A 21,457-nucleotide genomic window follows, 5' to 3' on the forward strand; every position below is an offset into this window, starting at 1 on the left:
AGAAACAAGAAAAGAATGTCCATTCTCCCCATTCAGTACAACACTGTACAGCAGGATCTAGCCAGAGCTTAAGGTAAGATAAAGAAATAAAAACCATTTAGATTGGAAAAGAAGGAGAAAACTATCTGAACTTGCAGTGACAGGACCATGTACATAGAAAATTCTAAGGAATCCACATACACAACAAAAAAAATTCAAGCTAATATATGAGTTCAGTAAGATTGCAGAACAGATCAATATATAAAAATCAACTGTATTTAAACTGTGTACTAGCAATAAACAATCTGAAAATGAAATTAAAAAATAATTCCACTTATGATAGCATAAAAAAAATTAAATGCCTCAGAATAATTTTTTAGAAGAGTTGCAAATGTTGTACTCTGAGAACTACAAAAAAATCATTGAAAGAAAACCTGAAAACCTAAATAAGTGGAAAGACATTCCATGTTCATGGATCTCAAGGCATAACATTGGCAATACTCCCAAAATTAATCTACAGAAGAAATCCAATCTCAATCAAAATCCCAGCTGCCCCACCCCCCTTTTTTTTTTTTTCAGTAATTGAGAGATTCTAATTGTAAAATCTGTATGGAAATGCAAGGAACCCAGAATAGCCAAAACAATCTCAAAAAAGAACAAAGAGAAATCACACTTCCCAATTTCAAAACTTAATACCAAAGCTGTAGTAATCAAGATAGTGTGATACTGCCATCAGGATAGACATACAGATCAATGGAACAGAACTGAGAGTCCAGAAATAAAATCCTACATATACGGTCAATTGATTTGATCAAGGAATTAGAGGAGTAATAGTCTTTTTTTTTTAAATGGTGCTGGGACGATTGAATATCCACACGCGAAGAATGAAGTTGGACCCCTACCTCACACAATATAAAAAAAATTAACCCCAAATGGCTCAAAGGTCTAAATGTAAGAATTAAAACTGTAAAACTAGAAGAAAAATAGTAAATCTTCATGACCTTAGATTTGGTGATGATTTCTTAGATCTGACACCAAAAGCACAAGCAGCCAAAGAAAAAATAGATAAATCGGGCTTTTTAGAAACTTTTGTTCTACAAACGACACCACCGAGAAAGTGAAACAACAACCTCCTATGGGAGAAAATAATGACAGCCCAGAGAATGGGAGAAAATATTTGAAAATCATATCTGATAAAGGATTTGTATCTAGAGTATATAAAGAACTTATTCCTCAATAATAAAGAACTCAATTTTAAAATGGGCAAAGGATCTGAATAGACAGTTCTCCAAACAAGACATACAAATGTCCAATAAACACATGAAAAGATACTCAACATCTTAAGCCATCATGAAGTGCAGACCAACCAAAAGTCACAATAAGATACCACTTCACACCTACTAGAATGGCTATAATCAAAAAGTCAGATGATAACGAGTGCTGATGAGGATATAGAGAAACTGAAACTCTAACACACTGTTGGTTGGACTATAAAATGGAGCAGCAGCTTTGGCATTTCCTGGAAAAAAAGTAAAACTACTTGGCAGTTCCTAAAAAAGTTAAACATAGAGTTACTCTACGACCCAGCAATTTCACTCCTAGGTATATACCCCAAAGAATTGAAAACACAAGTCCACACAAAAACTTATACACGGATTTTTTTAGCAGTATTATTCGTAACAGCCAAAAAGTGGAACAACCTTGAATCCATTAACTGATGTATGGACGGGTAAATAAAATGTGGCACACCCATACAATGAATTCTTAGAACATGTGATTCTAGACTTAGAAAAAATTCCAACTACTGCAGTATCATCAATCACATCTATTAGTTTCATCAGAGCTCAGTACCCGAAACCTAATGACACAAATTTAATTAACACAGTACTTATGGTATTTTCAGAGACTGTTTATATAAAGCTTACAGTACGAAGGTAGTTTCAAAAACAGAAAAAACAAACATTATTTTAAATCTCAATAGAAAGTATCTTTCTATCACCAAAGGGAGATTTGAAAACCAATGATTCTAAACAATGACTGCTACCTGGGTGAAAAGTAGGGATTCCTCTGAAAAAATATACCTGAAATTTTATATACCATGTCTGAAATGGGAAGGAATGAAACATTAAATCATCACTGTTTTCACTTTAAACAGACAGGCTATGAGACAGGCAGTTATTCAACTAAGGTTAAGTGAGAAAATTTTTTTAAAGGAATTCTGGCACTGATTGACCTGTGGACAACGGCTGTCATTCTTCTATTCTCCCTCCTTTGTTAAACTGTTCCTCTTTAACAGTTGCTTCACCAGTAAAGATCCTTTGGGAAGTCTACATTTTGGAGTAGCAGGATTTCTTAAATCAGCTAGTGCAGCACAGTTTAAAAAACAAACAAAACCACAGGTTCTGAGGTCTGGTTTGGCTTAACAGCTGAGAGGCTCTAAGCCTCAAGCACATTATTATGCTAAATCTGTTTCCTCTTCTATATGTTATAAAGTAGTTCTTTTATCTTTATACCTTTCCCTTCCTCCAGATTCTCAAACTGGTTACAGCATAGTTATTTCTTCTACATTAAGTGTCTTCATTATTAAAATTATGTAAATACTGTGATTACTGCTAGAGCAAGTAGTATACTGTGATTATTTCAATAGCTCAAAATACCTGATTTGAAATTTCTTAACAGTACATATTTGACACAAGGCATAAGTTAGAAAGGGAGGGAAAAAGGAGTCATTTGTGTGTCACTAACTAAAACATTTGAATGCTGCTGTAATGTCTCTAATTTTTCTCCCTGGTCTCCCCCTCTGTTATATATTATCACAAACTAATAACCAAATCGCAATTAAGGCCTCATCCTTTAATAACAGCTACTTTTAATAATAAGAGAGAGTTAAGTTGGTCAGACCATCTTGAAAAAAAGTTTTCCTACATTAACAGCAACCAAAACTATAAGACACCTAGGAATAAACCAAACAAGAAATATCCTAAAGGTTCAACTGAAGAAAATAAAGTTTTACTGATAATTAACCAAATAAAGAAGCATGTCATGTTACTAATTTGTTCATCACTACATTTCAGCACCTAGAACAACAGCTGGCACTTATCTGCTTAAACAGACAATATATTTCTTGAAGGGAATGATTCAATACCGTAAAGATGTAAGTGTACCAAATAATCTAAAAACTTAATGGGACTCCCAATTAAAATCAGTCCCAACAGACTTTTAATAGACCTTGATAAACTCACCTATTACATAAAAAAATTTAAAAATCATAAGTGGGTAAAATATCAAGAGCATGAACATACCCACAAATGTCTTAAGTTGTCCTCTGAGTGCTTCTCAAACATTCTAAGCACCTGTTGGACAAACATGAATGGAAGTCAAAAGGCTTGGGAAATGTCTCACAAATGCCTAAATCTGGTTTAGGAATTCCTAAATAAACAGTTCTCAGAGTAGTTCCCCCCAACACAATTCAGAGGGTCTAAACTAATTCAAGGGGTCAAAACTATTTTCAACATAGTACTACGAGGCTATTAGCCTTTTTTTCATTCTCATTTCCTCATAACTGTACAGTGGTGTTTTCCAGAGGCCACACGATGTGTGATATTGCTACAGGTTGAATCACAAGCAGACAAGAATCAAGCTATCTTCTACTAAGCCAGATAGTAAACGTTTACAAAATGTTTACCACCACTCTCTTCATAAATTTTTGAAAATGATTATTTAACAGTGTTATTTATGTTAATGTGATGTTATTTTTACTTTTAAATCAATATATTTAAAGAACTTTTCAGTTTTAATTTGTAATATGGTAAGTACTGATTGACCTAACCCACATAAACAAAAGCCTTTTGGGTTCCTTAGTAATTTAGGAGAGTAAGGGGGTCCTAGGACCAAAAAGTTTGAGAACTGCTTTTCTAACCTAAGCAGACACTCAGTTCCTCAGTTAAACAATGCTTTGCCCAACGTATAGATCAACTGCCAGATTGGAATAAACTTAGAAGGCTAAGTAAAGCACAACTAGTGGGCAAGTAACATCAAAAGTAGCTACATCGGGATCCCCTGGTGGCGCAGTGGTTGAGAGTCCGCCTGCCGATGCAGGGGACACGTGTTCGTGCCCCAGTCTGGGAAGATCCCACATGCCGCGGAGCGGCTGGGCCCATGAGCCATGGCCGCTGAGCCTGCGCGTCCGCAGCAGGAGAGGCCACAACAGTGAGAGGCCCGCATACGGCAAAAAAAAAAAAAAAAAAAAAGTAGCTACATCAGCTCCCCAGAGATCACCAGTAGAGAAGGCAGAAGAGGTTTCTATAAGCTAACAAGCTAACAAGTTTATCATCTGCTTTCTTATTCATTTATGGCAAACTACGACTTCTTCCCGTCCTTCCACATATTGATTACCTAAAGTATCAATCTAGGAACAAGGTAAACCAAGAGAACTCTCAGATTATACATCTTTTTTTCTTTTTTGATCTAATGTATGCAGATAGTTTATTATTAATTCAAATATATTCAAATGAGAAATAAATTCCTTTGTTGAACTAGACTATTTGAACTGTTTGCCACTTGGACTACTTCCTCTCTGGGATGCTTTAGAATACCTGCTATGCTCACAGCTCCTCTGGACAGGTTCCTTAAGCAGATCACCATGCTTTCTATCCCAGAAGAGGGACCCGATACCCTGATCATACCTGGCTAGGATGAATATCTGACACCAGGACAAAAATCTAAAACGTAGGCAGCTGTCTCAGAGATAGCCAGAACTCCCCCAAAAGGAGGAATTTTGCCAAGAATAATAGGAGCATTATGTGTAGTTAAAAACAAAGAGCTACTATACTAAGTCACCACCAGCACAGAGAATCATAGCTGAAGACACCTGTACTCAATCCTGAAAGACCTCCTAATTCCTGAATGACATCCCCACCTTCATGTCTGACTGTGAGATAGGTGAAATAATGATCTTCCTTCCCTCTATATCCTTTGTGAGGGGGTATAGATGTATTAATCCCATTTATTAAGGTAATATACCACATTCCTTACAACCTGAAAAATATAACTACCACACTTGGGGGATTAAAAAAAAGGATCAGAATGAAGAATTGGAGGCTAATTGTGAAAAACTAGATAATCAGGATCATTTTTTCTCTGCACACATCAATAAGAGAACATTCATCGTGTTATATAAATGGAAATGGTAAGACATTGCTACAACACACAAGATCCCATAAGATATGGTCCCATTATGTAAGCTGATTACTGGGAAGGTTATAGGAAGAAATGAAAATATTGGCCTTATATTTTGTCTATATCATCTGTGAATATTGAACCCTACCCCAATCAACTGAAAAAGGCAGGAAAACTGAACACCTATCAAAATCTCATTCTCAGAATTTCACAAGCTGAAACAAGATTCTAGAACTCAGTGTTTAAACAAAGATCAGTCACTGATAAAACATATGTAATCCAAATAAAATTACTCAGATTAGATAGTAAAATCTAAATTTAAATAAACGCTGAGTGGCTAAAAATTTTAAATAACAATATAAGGATTAAAACACTCAAGTATTTTATGTTTTTTCCAAGAACTGAAAAGTGGCTCAAGGCCTTAACTTGATAGCTAATAAGCAGGTGCTCATTTCTCACCCAGTTCTTCCTGAGCAGAAACATGTCTGGCTTAGGACAGCTCAGAAGGGAAGGAGAGGTGGGAGGAGTCCACGAAGCATTAAAAAACAAACAAAAAAATTTGATATTGGCTTATGAGAAAGTGTGTTTTTCCATTACACTGCCACCATTTTTCCTTCAATACGAGACAAAAAGTAAACACTGCAGATTTAGTCGGAAAGGAAAAAAACCCAGTAGCATTCCTTCTATACTAACAAACCAATCATTTAACAGGCTCTAGTGTTTGCAATTTAAACTTTATGTCATCCAGGAAAACCTTTATGAATTAGGAAAAGACTTTCACTTTTCTATAAAAATACACACACAAAAATAAATCTCTCCTCTGAATAGCTTTTGTCCAATGTGAAAGAGCTTGAAAAACTGTAGCTAAAATAACATATACATAAATATTTTTTAATCTAAAGAACAAACTTCTGTAATTCTGATCCAAACAAACCAATTGTAAAACACAAAATGAAAAAAAAACCCACAAAACATAATTTTAATTAGAATCAGTGAAAACAGAAAACTGACTAGACAATTGATAATATTTAAGAAATCACTGCTAGTATTCCTTAGGCTTAATGATGACATTGTGATTGTGTCTTATGTTGTGTTCCTGTGGTTGTTTTTTTTCCCTCAAGTATTTATCTTTCAGATACACCTGAAAGATTTACACATGAAAGGATTTTGAGAGTTCTTTACCATATCCAGCAGAGATGAAACAGGGCCAGTCATGTGACAACAATGGTCGAAGCTGGGTAACTGGTACAGGAAGCTTTATTACACTCATCTCTATTTCTTGTATAAGGTCGAAGAAAAAAAGTATCCCAGGCACCAAAACATCCTGTCAAAAGCATAGAAATTTCTCTCCCACTAAATCACCCCAGAATTCTGCTTCTTTCTTCTTATTTATCTGCTTTGATTAACAATAAGTTCTATTCTTGAAACCAATTAACTTCCTCCAATAGACCTGTAACTGAAATACAAGACTCACCTTGGTGTCTTTTTAACGCCATTCATCAGATAGGTGAAGGCCAGTGAGGACACAACCCAGGATTCCAACTCACAACTGGTAATCTGATTTTAACTTCAAGACCACATATCCGTTTTGAGTCAAAATGAACTATCACAGGTTGTTTTTGTCTTTTGAATTTCTCTTACTATCCCCAGTATTTGAACTAAGTTTGGTGAGTAGTACATAAGGGTGAAAAGTAACAAATGTTCACTCCCAGGAAGTAAAACTCTTTCAATGAAAAGGGGTAAAGAACTCAACCGAATATGACACCCAGAAATGTTCCAATAATCTCGGGGTACGCAACTCTACATACACCCTTACGCTCCCTCGCCTCAGAAGTCTTTTAAATGGTTTAGAAAAGACCGACCCTGGTTGGTTTGTTTCATCTCCTCCTCCTTTCTTAGGGGAGGTGCTAGAGAGCAAAGAAATGACCAAAAGGCCGGAAGAAGGAACGCGAAAAGCATGGAGTCTGGACAATCAGCCCTTAAGTAATTGAAAGCTGTACCCAAATTAAATGAAGTTAAAGGGAGCTTGCTGCTACGCTCCTCCCGGTAACTCCAAGGCACCTGAGCGGCTCAGAGAGTGGGAACACCTGGCTGGAGACAGAGCGGATCCCAACTCCCTCTCTCGCCAAGAATTCATAGATACAAAGACATAAAAAGAACTCTTCCTGACCCCCAGCAAGAGTAGCGCCACGAAAACAACTCCCAACCTCCGAGCCACGCTGGCTGAGCCGGCCCCGCGGGGCCGCGAGCCCTGCCCCGCGGGGCCTCGAACCCCAAACGACTGCCCCGCTCCTCAGGCCGGACACCCCTTCTCCCGGGCCGGGCGAGGGGCAGCAAAGGGACGGAGTCTCGGCTGGGAACCCGCCCGCCGCTGAGGCCCTCCGCGCCCGCCCGGTACTGGGGTCTCGGGCCCGCGCCACCCACTGTGGGCCCCGGACGGTGCCCCACGGGGCCGCTCTCGAGCCTCGACCCCGGTACGCCGCGCGCCCACAGGACCCGCGCGCCCCCCTCAGCCGCGCCGGCCGCCGCCGTTGAAACCCCGACACCGGCTACCTGTCTTCGCTCTTGTTTTTCTGCTTCTTTCCCATCGTGTGTCAGCGGCGCTCGTAGCCCCAGCCCCTCTATTCGGTCTCTCACAGACCCAGTGTCCCCCGGCCGACTTCGGTCTCCGCTCGGCTCCGTCCCCCACCGCGGTGCCGCCTCTCGCACCCGGCTCTCCACAGACCCGCGCACTGGGACAGGGCACATATGGTGTGAGCTCCGAGTGCGCAAGCGCATCGCCCCACCGCCTCGGCGTGTGGACGCAGGGCGCGGCTCATTGAGAGCTGCGCCTCGGGTAGAGCGTCTCCAGTTGACCCGCCCGCCAGGCAGGAGCCCGAGCGCCCCCTTTCCGCAAGCGTCAGCCGTGCACCGACGCCCGTGCGGTTTCCAGATTCTAGAACCCGGAGGTGGACAATGAGGCTGAAAATTCCACCGTCAGCCTTCTCCCTGTGGGGAACGCAGACTTGGGGAATCGGATCTCAGTTCAGGAGTGGACTTTCGGTTTCCCTTCCACCTTTAACCTCTGTCCCTTTGTACTCTCAGCTGCGTGAAGTTCAGTAAAGAACCACAATGAACCCCTGGTTAGCTGTCCAGGTGTTCCCAAGGGAGATAGAGAAATCCAGCACAACATGAGTCCATGACTTACCAAAAAAATAAATACATAAACCAAACAAACCAGAAATCATAAAACAAGGACACACCCATTAATTCTGCAAAATAGATCATAATCTTTACATTCAAAGCGAGAGCAAGTTCTAAAAATGTTTGTCAGGGAAGTCGCGAGGGAACATATTAGGGTTGTGAAAGTGTTCTATATCCGGATCTGGACGATGACACTACGAGTGTTAACTATGTAAAAACTATGGCGTATAAGTTATATTTCAACTTTTTTGTTAAAAGGGGAAACGTTCAATAAACAGATGGAAACGAAATTGGAGTGTCACTCCTGAGGAAGACAGTAGCTATTTCATTTCTGATGTAACATTATGTCAGAGCCTAAGAACGTCAACTCCAGGCTGAGCACTAAGAAACTACAAACTCCAGCATACATCGCTTCCTCGCTCTCTGGGCTGTTTACACGGAGGGAGGGACAGGTTGGGCCACCTCGGTTCCGGGCGGTGGGGCGGGGAAAGGTGGGGGGAGCGCACGCGCAGAAGCGCTCACCGCACGCACGTCCCCTCCCTTCCCCCCCTCCACTTCCTGGGGCGTCGCAGATTGTATCGCGTGAGAGCCGCGGCCAATGAGGAGGCAGAAGTGACGGCCGCTCCCCAGTCCCCCGAAGCTGCTACGAGGCTGAAGCCGGAGTGGATTGCTCTTCTGGAGAAGCTGGTTCCTCACTTCTCAGGTATCACCGAGAGCTCAGGTGAGGCAGAGAGTGGTGTGAAAAAGCCGGCCATGCATCTCGGTGCTAATGGACTGCTCAGCCTCCTGCCTGGGCGGGGGAGGGGCGCGGCTCGGGCGAGGGTGTCCGCCCCGCGGAGGAAGCTTTGGCGCATGCGCCCCGGGAGGCGTTGAAGCCGGGACCACCTCAACTCTGCCCTCATCTGTCTCCGGGGGCGCAGGGAGTGGCGAGGGTACTTTTGGGAAGCGGCTGGCGTGCAGTTAAGGGTGAGGCCCCTGGTTGTTTTGGCGGGTGCATGCCGGGGGATCAAGGAAATGGTTAGGTAATTTGAGGACAAGTCCCTGCTCACCATTCAGTTGAAATGAAAAAAAGAAGCTTGTTTGGGGAATGAAGTTCCCAGGATACCTGCACCATCTCCTTTCCCCCTTTCTGAATGCGGTGACCAGCACCACCTGCCCGCAGAGCAGCCCTTGTTAATCGTTTCTCCTCCCAGTTATCCAAGACTTGAATTCTGAGCTCAGCCTATAAACCTCTAGGGATAAGCAACCGCTACGCCCCCGGTAAAGAACAGGATGTGACATGCAAGTCAATGTTTAATGTCGAGTTTTTGCCTCGTCTGGTCCCAGTCCTGAGTCACAGCCTTACGTTTTTTTCGGGAGGTAGAGAGTGTGAAATTCATTTGCTACATTTGAAATACGGCTCCTTTAAAATTTTATAGCGTTTATGAGGAAGTTACATTGTTTTTTTTTTCTAACCGGAAATACTTTTGAAACTTAACGATAATTTGAACAAAAGTTACGCACGTTCCTTCAACAGTTGACAAACATTTTTTGTGCATCTGCAGTGTTCTCAGCACTGCTAGCTCCAGGAATACAAGGTGAAATCGAGTATGTTTTTTAATTTATTTATTTTTGGCTGCGTTTGATCTTCGTTGCTGCATGCAGAGTTTCTCTAGTCTCGGCGAGCGGGGGCTACTCTTCGTTGCGGGGCATGGGCTTCTCACTGCGGTGGCTTCTTGTTGCGGAGCACGGGCTCTAGGCACGCAGGCTTCAGTAGTTGTAGCACGTGGGCTCCAGAGCGCAGGCTCAGTAGTTGTGGCGCACGGGCTTAGTTGCTTCGAGGCATGTGGGATCCTCCCGGACCAGGGATCCAATCCATGTCCCCTGCATTGGCAGGTGGATTCTTAACCACTGCGCCACCAGGGAAGTCCCCAGTATGCTTTTCAAAAGCTTCTTTTCATGTGTAGAAAAATGGAATCAGAAGCGAAGTTTGCAAGAAGACTATTTCTCTTCACTTCGACATTTATAGAGGGTCTGGTGGGCCAGGCTGCGTGTCTGAAGCTGGGTGAATAAGCTCACAAGTTTATTCAGATTTTTGAAAGTGCTTCAGTAGTGGTTGCAAATGTATCACATAACTAATTGAGATGCAACAGCCTCCTGCTTTGATAGGCAAATTATAAATTGAAATTCAGGGCTACCCATAAAACATTTGATTTTCTACCAGCAACAATAATACATTTCTTCTAAAATATGTAATTGAAATAGATAACAGGGACCTACTGTATAGCACAGGGAACTCTATTCAATATTCGTAGTAACTTAAATGGGAAAAGAATTTGAAAAAGGATACGTGTATATGTATAGATGAATAACTTTGCTGTACACCTGAAATTAACATTATAAATCACTATATGCCAATATAAAATAAATATGTAATTGAGAGAGATCTTCCTTTCTAATCTGAATTAGATTTTTTTAATATTCATTTATTTATTTATGGCTGTGTTAGGTCTTAGTAGTTGCGACATGCGGGATCTTTCGTTGTGGCATGCAGGCTCTTCACTGCAGCACAGGCTTCTCTCTAGTTGTGGTGCTCAGGCTCCAGAGCATGTGGGCTTTGTAGTGTGTGGCACACAGGCTGTCTAGTTGAGGCATGTAGGCTCAGTAGTTGCGACTCGAGGGCTTAGTTGCCCCACGGCATGTGGGATCTTAGTTCCTCGACCAGGGATCGAACCCACGTCCCCTGCATTGGGAGTTGGTTTCTTTACCACTGGACCACAAGGGAAGTCCCTAGATTCTATTTTTAAACTCTTATCTTACATAGAGGTTTGATGAAAAAATCAATATTCTTTTTAGTATTTGTAGTGTTATATTGTTTGACCTCAAAGTTAAGAACACTGAGTGTCAGTGAATCAATACCAGTATCAATCTTTGTGGCCTCATAGACTTTATTAGGTAATGGGAGAACAGGAATGGAAACTAAAGCTTAGGGAACATCAGGCAGAGTTCTTTACATAAGTTGTAATGAGCTCTCTTCGGAGCTAAACGAAAATCATTTAGGCAGAGATGAAAAATATGTCTTTTGCTCAACTCTGCTCTATGTTGAAGCAAAGTTTGGCGTGTATATGTGTGTGTAAAACCTCACTGCAGTTAAACTTTATCTTGTTCACAGTCATTTCTGCTTTTCTTCCCTTTTCCTTTGGTAAAGAACACTGTCAGTATACAGCACTAGGTTTAATTTCGTCATTCCTTTCTGGTCTGGCGATGGTCTTAAAGATTTGTCTTTGCTTTAGGGTAGTAAAACACAAACTAAATCAAAAGCACCTAAACTTTGGTCTAAATCGTTTTTGAGGAGTGTAACTATAATCCATTGAAAATTAAATTTTAAAACATTTAAATAAAAATTCTTAACATGACGTGCTTGGTTGTCAGCAGAACACTTTGTGGACTACAAATTATATACTTGCTAGCATTTTTGAAACTAAGAGAAAACTGTCTTATTTTTTTTTTTTTTTTTTGTGGTACGCGGGCCTCTCACTGTTGTGGCCTCTCCCGTTGCGGAGCATAGGCTCCGGACGCGCAGGCTCAGCGGCCGTGGCTCACGGGCCCAGCCGCTCGGCAGCATGTGGGATCCTCCCGGACCGGGGCACGAACCCGCGTCCCCTTCATCGGCAGGCGGACTCTCAACCACTGCGCCACCAGGGAAGCCCCTGTCTTATTTTTTTTCTCTAACTTTGTAAACCTTCTCCCCAGCATCAAGGCTGAACTGTACCATTTAGAAGAATGGAAGCGAATGCATCTGTTGAAATGTTTTCAAAAGTCCTAGAGAATCAGTTGCTTCAGACAACCAAGCAAGTGGAAGAACATTTGGATTCGGAAATTCAGAAACTGGATCAGATGGATGAGGATGAGTTGGAACACCTCAAAGAAAAGAGACTCAAGGCACTGAGGAGAGCTCAGCAGCAGAAACAAGTAACCTCTCTGCCCTGCTTTCTGAAATTGCTCTAACAGTATGCTTCTAACAACTTACATATACCCATGCTGCAGTAGTCACTTGTAGTTCTTAGGGTGGTTTGACCTCAAAGTACCTAATGCCATTAAAAATTTGCCCAGAAAAAAGATTTGTTTTAAAGACACATTCAGAATTAGCCTGACCAGTGTATTAATCCACAGTCAAGTACAGGAAACACGCGCCCAGGATAATCTTCTGAGTTCAGATTTGTGTGGTTGAGGAGAGAGTAGATGAGGAAGAACCCTGGGAGGAATAGGGGTCAGGGGGTTCCCTTTCAGGTGGAGTTATGAGAAAGCCTGTCATAACTTAGCTGTGCTCAAAGCAAATGCGTCATTAAGGAGTGTATTTGACAGTTTATAAACTCTTTATGGAAGCTTTACCAAAGAAATAAGGAGAAAAATATCAGGGCCTCCGGTAGGTCTCAGCTCAGCGTAAGCCAACATGAAATGTATAGATACCAAAACTGGTGACGCAGTTTCGGCCTTGTTAGTGTAAGTCCAGGGATGGCACTCCTGCCCCTTTCTAGTTGGACCACTTCTGGAAGACTGTTCAGAGGAGGACAGCCAGAAGATGAAAAAGTCTAGAAGTCATTTCATAGGAGAAAGTCAAAAGCAAATGGAAATGCTCAATGTGAAGCAGGGAGGACATAGGCGATGTAGGATATTTGAAGGGCTGACGTGAAGGAGATTAGAATTTCTCTTTCTCATCTGAGGTCCAAGCTGGGCTCCATAGCCCACTGTTCTGGATATACTGTGATTCAGTGTGAGAAGACTTTTCTAAGAACAGAGAGTACATATACAAATGCTTTTTAAGCACACCTGCCAGACACTGTTGTAGTTATTGTCACGTTGTCCATTCACAGTAACTCAATGAGATAGTTGCTTTATGATCTCCACATTACAAATGAGGAAAGTGAGACTCAGAAAGGGCAGTGATTCAAGCCCATGCCTTCTGCCTGCAAGTCCAGTCCTCCCTTTTATTAAAACCAGCTCCTGAGAAAGGAAACAAGCTTCCAGTTGAGGGGACCAGCTTCCTGCCACAGGAAAGGTTCAAGAAGCTGAAATGTCTATCCGACATGGATGATAAGGGTTGATTTGTTGATTTGGGGAGTTGGATTAGGTGACTTGCGGGATCTTTGTTTCTGGACACCACGTGAAGACAAACACCTTTTTCTTCCCAGGACACTACCCATTGGTGGCCAGTACAGAAGAGGTTTGCTGTCTCTGAGTTAGTCATCAAAAGCAAACAGGGCTCCCGAGCTTCAGAGCTGCAGTACCCGCCCCCTCCCCAAAGACGGATTGGCTTTATCTCACAAGCATTATTTTTTAAAGCTATGTAGTAACTTAGATCAAATGCTTCTGACTTTAATAGTTTCAGTGCAAAGAAATTAAGTAGATGGTTACATTCTAAGTCTCTTTGTAGTCTAAATTTTTACTTTCGAAGTTCTAAGAAAATGTATGTTTTAAGTTACCAAGACAGATAATCATCTTAAATATGAGCCATGCTGTGGAGATAGTTACGGCCCACAGACTGTATTTGCATTGACACTAACAACATAGGAAAGTACATCACCGAAAGGAATTCGTTTCTCTCTAAGATAAAGTCAGCTTGATTACAAAATACTATATAGTGATTTGGACATAAAATATAAAGTGATATTGAAAGAGATATTTCAAATGTGTGATATTTTCCCTTTTCTCCAAATCAGGAATGGCTTTCAAAAGGACATGGGGAATACAGAGAAATCCCTAGTGAGAGAGACTTTTTTCAAGAAGTCAAGGAGAGTAAAAAAGTGGTTTGCCATTTCTACAGAGACTCCACATTGAGGTAATTTGTTTTCCCTCAGTGACTGTTCTTGAACATGATGAGATTGTTGAATAGAGATACACTGACTTAATAGAGAAATTAAGAAAAATATAAAAGGAAGTAATTCCTAAGTTGTCTCTTTGTACTAGAATTATATTAAAGTTAAGCAGTCATTAAAGATTAACTTAAAAACCAGTGTCATACAAAAGTACAAACTATAGAAGATCAATATTTCCATAGAAATGGCTATTTCCTGAACTATATTTTCACTAGCTAATTTTTAAAACATCTTAGAAATGAACACTTTAATTTTTTTATCAATGCCAAAGGAATTCTACTTTTGTCCCTACTATTATGATACAGCCACAGTGTTGGAAATGGGGCCAACACCTGAACACCAGCTTTGAATTCAGTCACTTCTCAACTTGCAATTCACCGGGAGACTGTGGCTTGACCAAGCCTTTCACCTGAAGCAGAGTTGCGGCACCAGGCATGGCTGGAAGGACAATAAAGTGATTTCTATTAGACGAACCCAGGTCTGCCAACCTCTCTTTGGAGGCAGATCCCTCAAAGTGAAAATAGCCCCAGAAGAGGTTACATCTTAAACCAGAAGACTCAAGCCTTTTTTTTTTTAGCCCCCAAATTTGAATACTTGCCAACATTTAAGTGTTGGCAAAAAAACTTTTAAATGTTGGCAACTAATCAGATTTTAGAATTTTTTTTTAAGTATCAGATAACTTGATAACAGACCTAGAATTGTATGAAAGCAATTCACTGATGCCAAGTAGCTCCTGCCCCCCTTAGACACACACTCCAACGCAGAGTCTCTGTTATTCCCTGGGATCCCAGCCCTGCCCTCTTCTCGCATTTCCAAAGCCTGCCTGGCCCTTGTCTTTACCTCATCACCCAACAACGTGGCTATTACTTAACACCTTTCAGGGACTGATTGCCTGGGATTTATTGACTAAGAAAATAAAGATGAAAGAAAATAACTGAGATGATGAAATCTCCTATAAGGGAAAGTGGGAAAGGGATTAGGAAGGTAAATAGAAGATTGATATTATTTGTCCACTTATTTATTAGATGTCTCTGCCCACTAGATTGTTAGTTTTGTGAAGGCAGAGGGTTTGCCTTTGTGTCGTGTGGCCCACTGTGCTCTGGGTTCCTAGCCATAGAGCAGCACTGACTACACATAGTAGGTACTCAGTAAGTATACTTGATGGATTTATAAACAGTGCAGCACCAGCAGTACTTACCTTAAAACAGAACTGAAAAGTCAAGATTGAAATGAGATGATAGAGATATAGATAGGTAGATATCAAAGTTTCTAGCACATAGTACGCTAGATACTTCGTGTTGTATAAAATCCTGGAGCATTCACAATCACCGTTGGAGGTAAGCACGTATAATTCCTGTGCTTCATGCGTGGACACTAAGACTTGGAGAGATTAAGTGACCTACCTAACGTCACTCAGCTCCTAAATAATAAAAGAGGATTTGAACCCAGGTTTTAAGCCTAATGCTGTTTTAACTACACCATAACTACTACTTCTGGATTTTTAAAAAATGGATTAATTGACAAGTGGGACACAGACCTATTTAAAATAGATTCCGTATTACTCCAATAAAACAATGGAGTTGATTTTTGTACAAATCTTCAAGAAAGTATTTCTCAAAATGATTTGTCACTTGTTTGGAACTTCATTCAAAAACAGCTTATTCCCCTACCATTTTTCACTAACATCCCATTGCTGCAGTACGTGGGTGACATATAAAAAGAATCACTCAGGTGATGATGCATCAAGGGTATAAGAAACTCCGTGGACCCAAACCTAACTCAGGAAAAACTATACCAAGAAGTACCCAAAAAGCCTACTAGTAAAACCAGCTATGAAGCGTTCGGTGTCTTAGTCATCGAAAGCAGTAGTTCTCAAACTTTGCTGGGCATGAGAATCACTTGCATGTTTCTCAGCTCAGCTCCTAGAGAATTCTGATTCATTTGCATATTTTAAAAGTTGACTGTAATAATCACCTCTGGGTAAGAACTACTGCTCAAAAGATTATTACAGTAGTCTTTCAGAAACACTAGAGGGTTGGCCGGTTTAAAATATAATTTAAAGAAAAGATCGCTTTCCACTCTTCATGTGGCTTAATAAAGGTTACTGCTGGTATTTTTCATACCGTAATGACCATATTTGTAGCCCTTAACCTTGATACGCTGCTCACTAACAGAGTTGCACAGTTGGAAGGGTTCCTTCTCAGTGACACCATTCAGTCTTTCTTAGTGACTTCCGAATGTGGCCCCACATGTTCCCTTCTAATTCTGAGAACTGTCTTCCCAAGTTCTGTCAAGTTCAGATTTGTCACCTATGAGATGCCAGGAAACATGCATAAGGGAAATGACAATTTTTTTATTCTTAACCATGAACATGACAGCTTTGTGAACCACTTAAGGCATAAGTTGAATACTTCGTTTTTTATAAGTATCATTAAGGGAGATCTGACTTTCTAGAATATGATATCATGAGAGGTAGAAAAAGAGGTACCTAACCTGTGAAATGGAAATGAGGTTATCTGATCGAAGCATAGGTTGGCTGCCAGATTATGAGATTCAGAAAAACTAAAAGCTTAGGTGTGCCTTAATATTTATTTTGAAAAAGAAATCTGTTGTTTTTAGCTTTTGATTTTCTATGTGTTGTCACTTATAGGTGTAAAATACTAGACAGACATTTGGTGATACTGTCCAAGAAACATCTTGAGACCAAATTTTTGAAGCTGAATGTGGAAAAAGCACCTTTCCTTTGTGAGAGACTGCATATCAAAGTCATTCCCACGCTAGCACTGGTGAAAGATGGGAAAACACAAGATTTTGTTGTTGGATTTTCTGACCTAGGAAATACAGATGACTTCACCACAGAAACTTTAGAATGGAGGCTGGGTTGTTCTGATATTCTCAATTACAGGTAACTTTTAGTAAACTATCAATTTGTATTAATTCACATACCCAGTTGATTTTTTAGAGAATTTTTTTATGTTAACATTTATTTTATGGAACTAAGATCTTTAAGCTGAGATGTAGAAAAATTTTCACAAAGGAAAAGCATATTTCTTAAAGTGTACATTAGCACGATCTTACAGCAAAATCAGAGTTATAAATAAAATTGATCTTGGATCTTGGAGTCCATCTAACTATAAAAGTTTTCAAACTAACAGAGCCTATGGAATCTAATTCTCTGTTAATCTGGAAACCCAAATGACACTCCAGAAGAATTGACTCCTTCCTGATTTAAACGCGTTTAATCAAATTGATAATGACTTACATGAAAAATCTAATGTTTGAAAGTAGATATTCCTGTATCACTTGTAGAATCTGATAAAACGTATAAAATCTCATCTCTATGCTTAGCTTAAATTACTTACTCTGGGAAACAGTCTCAGAAAACCATCTGTTGATAAAATCCAACTTCCATTTTCCGCTTATCTCTTTGTCCACTTCTCTAGACAAGTAATTTATCTAATTCCACAAATCGGAGCATATCGTCTTATCTTTTGGGCCTGTTTTTGATTTGCAAAAATAACAGGTGAAATTTTCCAGTTATTCCAGTCAGAGTGCCTTTTGATAAGTAGAAACCTCGCTCATCTCTTTACTTCCCTTCCTCCTTTATCTCTAAATCTCTCCTCCACATGCATAAATCATTCCTATATTGTAGTGATTGATTTTGGAGTTTTAGGTTTTATTTTCTTAATATTAAGTAAAATGTTAATATTAAATAGAATTATTTTGAAGTGATTTCAAACTTTAAATAAGTTGGAAACTAGTACAAAGAATTCTTGAATTCTTGTATATCACTGACCCGTGTCCCTCAATTTTCAACATTTTATCTTTGCTTTATCGTTCTCTTTCTAGATACATATAAACTTTTTTTCAGAACCATTTGATTGGACGTTGTAGATATATTGTCTCTTTACTCCTAAATGTTTCTGTGTGCATTTCCTAAGAACAGGAACATTTCTTATATAACCACAGTACAATTTATTAAAACACAAAATACAGTTTACAGACCTTATTCAAATTCCACCATTGTCCCAATAATGTCCTCCATACTGGAAAAATGGGTTCTGTGTACTTACTATGTATTTTTAGTTTCCATTAACCTGTAGCAACTTGTTCCCCTCCTTTGTTTTTCAATACTTTAACATTTTGGAAGAGTACAAGCTAGTTATTTTATAGAGCATTTCCTAGTTTGTTTCAAAGTTAGATTCAGATTCTGCGTGTTTTCCACAGGTGTATTATGGAAGTGATGTTGTATTCTTTCTTCTCAGTGTACCATATCAGGAGATATATGATGGTTTGTCTCATTGCTGGTGGTGATGACTGTGCACTGGTTAACCAGTTGTCCACCAAGCCAACTGGTGATTTAAGGAAGAACTTCTCCAGGCCCCACATTAACTTACTTCTTCATTTATCTGTATTAGAATGGGCTGTGGATTCTTTTATTCAGTGGGTTATAGTCTGTTGCTGTTATTATTTACTTTGAAGCTCAGATTGCCTCAAATTTGGCCAGTGAGAGCCTTTTCATACTGGCTTCTGTGTCCTTTTGACACATCCCCATAATTCTTTGAGCACTTTCTTTCTGGTGCACGTAAGGTCTTTTAGGGGGCCTCGTGTTATACTCTCCATAGGAACTGGCTTTTTCTCCAAGACGCCATGGTTCCTTTCAGTGGTGGATGATATTTCAGAACCAAGATCTAGCTGCTAGGAATATTTCCAGATATTTTCTAAATATTTTTCAGGCGTCATGAAAAGAGTTCCATACTAATTCTGGGTTAATGATAATGAATTCCATGAGTTTTGTTGATGTCTATAGAGATCGAAGCATTAAAAGATGTTAAATAGAATCAAACCAGTCATAACAGGCTATCAAAAATAGAGCATGGTTTTCCTGTGTCATTCTCAGGAAAGAATCTAATACAGATTCAGCATACCCAAAACAGATAAAAATAACTGATTTCCTTCTATGCTTTTTCAGTCAGAAATTTTGTTGGTGCATCCCGTGAAATGTTAATCAGTAATTAATGATAAGAAAATAAAACGCTGATCTAAAGCATTTAGTAGTACATAGTAAGGTTTAAAACTGTTAACTATCAGTGTAAATAATACACCTCTTCCTTGACACCAACATTTTAAAGAAAATTTTACTCTATTCCTTGTGTTACAGTGAGGATAGATTTTTGTGCAGTTTAGTATACCAGCTGTACTAAATCATACAGAATAAGTGTTTTTCAAATTTGCTTTCTTTTTAGTGGAAATTTAACGGAGCCACCATTTCAGAGCCAAAAGAAATTTGGAACAAACTTCACAAAACTGGAAAAGAAAATTATTCGAGGCAAGAAATATGATTCTGACTCTGATGATGATTAATTCTTTGTAAATCGTCTCCTGACTTCAGAATTAGATGTGTTTTCTAAATTCTGTTGATTTCAGTACATTCGTCTCCTAATGGTCACATTCTAGAGTTTTATGCAGTTGCATCACATTGAAAAACATCTGTGATATTTTCTGTGTGGAGCTCGTGTTTAAGTTGAGGAAAACTTCTGAGTTCTAAAATTATCTGAGTCGGGTCTGGATTCTCTGTTTTTGAGATTGGTTTTATCACAATATGATTCTTACATTTTTATACCATTCACAATTGTGTTTTTAATCTACTGGATTGGAAATAGAAATTCAGCACACTATTCCAGGACTAATTCTTACCTAGCATTATTTACTTTATAAAGAGGTCAAGTAACATTTACTGGTGTAACAGACTGCACTTGTAAATGATTAGAAACACTCTTTACTTCTGGAATATAAGTAACTTAAAGAACTGTATTTATTCTGTATGCCGCATGGTGTTGTTGAGTCAACTGATGGCAACAGAAAGCTTTTTCAGGTTGTGAACATACTGCCTTATGTAAAGGGTCTTGATTGCTTATATTTTAAGACATGTATTAAACAAATCAAGAAGCACTTTCGAAATAGCAACATGAGGAGACGTACAGACCCCTCAGTGAAACAATCATAACTGGTAAATATTTTTTTAGAAATTAAAGTCTCTGGAAATTGTCATAAGAGCACACAGCAAACAGAAACATTTATCCAAGAAAATACTCAATCCTGGTAAGAATAGTGAGTCTCTGTGGTATTTGAACCATGAGCCTGCACTTCCTCCCCTCATCTCCCAGTCTTGGCCTACAGTTTATCCCTAGGAGGAGCAGACTGCTAGCATCTCTCATTCCCCCAAGGTCTGTGTTGCAGAAGCTCTGTTGCAAGCAGCAGTAGCAAAGAGGTCTGAGCCTGCCTTCCTCCACCCAGTCCCCACTTGTAGCACAGAATATCTACCCCAGGAATACTGTTTTCTAATCACTGTTGCCCTGGCGTACTCATAAACTAGAGCAATAGTGATTAGGGTGGAGGTTCCATGGAAGGAGAGGCAAGCAGAGAAGATCAGGGGCTACCACCCACTGCTTTACTTACAGACTACTAGCAAAGCCAGCTACTCTCCCCATCCCCAGTCCTGGGGGAGTAGCACAGAGGTTCTGCCCAGTGGGAGAAGCAGGCTGTAAAAACAGCTTCCATAGCATTCCCTAAAGGGACTGACTTTATTTAGAACAGAGAAAAGTTGAAGCATAAGGATGCTGCTGCAGACAAAGGAGATTTCAGGTGGGGTTGGGGGTGAAGTAAGAGGAGCCTGGGATCTCCAGGTTAGCAAAACAAGCAGAAAGGAAGGCCAGTGAGAATTTCAACAGAGAATGAAAGTGGAAGTTCAGAGTAGCCCTACAGTTGGAACAAACCTCAACAACTACAAAAACCTAAATTCAATTAGATTGAACTGTGTGGCAATTTATGTCCCAGGACATTGTCAAATAATAGAGAGGTCCACCAGCAATTAGTGGATGTTAACAGCACAGCGTGATAACAATGGAGACAGACCAACTAGAACTCTTGCAGGGACGGCAGGGAAAGAAACAGCAAGAGAGCCTTGCTAAAACTACTGTCCTTGGGGTTGAGGGGAGGTGTCAGCGACACTGCCTATGCCCAGGCGACGTACTGCAACATCAGAGGCCATACAATTCAGGGTAAGTGGACTTAGCCAAAATGGTCCAGCTAAGTCACTAACCATATAAGCAAACAAGCCCTGGAGAAGGGAGTATGAGTCTCCAGAACTGCTGTATTATGTAAAATGTCCAGTTTTGAACCAAAAAAGTAAGATCTACAAATAAACAGGAAAGTGTGACTCATACATGGTGGGGAGAAAAGCAATAAAAAAAATTTTTTAA

General features: G+C 40.0%; 2 protein-coding genes across 11 annotated transcripts in view; one reads left to right on the plus strand and one right to left on the minus strand.

The window, feature by feature from the left end:
• Positions 1–9,469, minus strand: part of EIF5B (eukaryotic translation initiation factor 5B) — a 69,371-nt gene extending 59,902 nt beyond the window's left edge. The window contains exons 1-2 of one of the 8 annotated variants that reach the window (XM_027128828.1): positions 7,711–8,112; positions 3,282–3,332 (exon numbers count right to left, since the gene is read on the minus strand). In XM_027128828.1, the coding sequence (XP_026984629.1) occupies positions 3,282–3,332; positions 7,711–7,935 (276 nt within the window). In that variant the 5' untranslated portion in view covers positions 7,936–8,112. Of the gene's footprint in view, positions 1–3,281; positions 3,333–6,339; positions 6,388–6,631; positions 6,673–7,710; positions 8,113–9,389 lie in introns of those variants that run through there. The other 7 variants (XM_027128821.1, XM_027128823.1, XM_027128824.1 and 4 more) reach the window with 7 other exon arrangements.
• Positions 8,915–21,455, plus strand: TXNDC9 (thioredoxin domain containing 9). Of its 3 annotated transcripts, none has more exons than XM_027128839.1 (5): positions 8,915–9,043; positions 12,073–12,291; positions 14,040–14,158; positions 16,846–17,100; positions 19,442–21,455. In XM_027128839.1, the coding sequence occupies exons 2-5, from the start codon at positions 12,103–12,105 to the stop codon at positions 19,557–19,559; spliced, it is 681 nt and encodes a 226-aa protein (XP_026984640.1). In that variant the 5' UTR covers positions 8,915–9,043; positions 12,073–12,102; the 3' UTR covers positions 19,560–21,455. The 3 variants fall into 3 exon arrangements, with proteins under 3 accessions (XP_026984640.1, XP_026984639.1, XP_026984642.1); XM_027128838.1 differs by having other exon boundaries at positions 8,930–9,061; XM_027128841.1 differs by lacking the exon at positions 19,442–21,455 and having other exon boundaries at positions 8,930–9,061; positions 16,846–17,104.
• Positions 21,456–21,457: the final 2 nt, after the last annotated feature.

This window comes from Aethalodelphis obliquidens, unplaced genomic scaffold (assembly GCF_003676395.1).
Source record: "Aethalodelphis obliquidens isolate GAN/ISIS:26980383/991018 unplaced genomic scaffold, ASM367639v1 scaffold35, whole genome shotgun sequence".
In the NCBI taxonomy this organism is placed as follows: domain Eukaryota; kingdom Metazoa; phylum Chordata; class Mammalia; order Artiodactyla; family Delphinidae; genus Aethalodelphis; species Aethalodelphis obliquidens.

Bases quoted from the DNA above. Each gene is read 5' to 3' on its own strand.
- TXNDC9 (XM_027128839.1), top strand. From the start codon at position 12,103: ATGGAAGCGAATGCATCTGTTGAAATGTTTTCAAAAGTCCTAGAGAAT. The intron at 12,292-14,039 runs GTAACCTCTCTG...TCTCCAAATCAG, and splicing joins GAGCTCAGCAGCAGAAACAA to GAATGGCTTTCAAAAGGACA. The intron at 17,101-19,441 runs GTAACTTTTAGT...CTTTCTTTTTAG, and splicing joins TCTGATATTCTCAATTACAG to TGGAAATTTAACGGAGCCAC.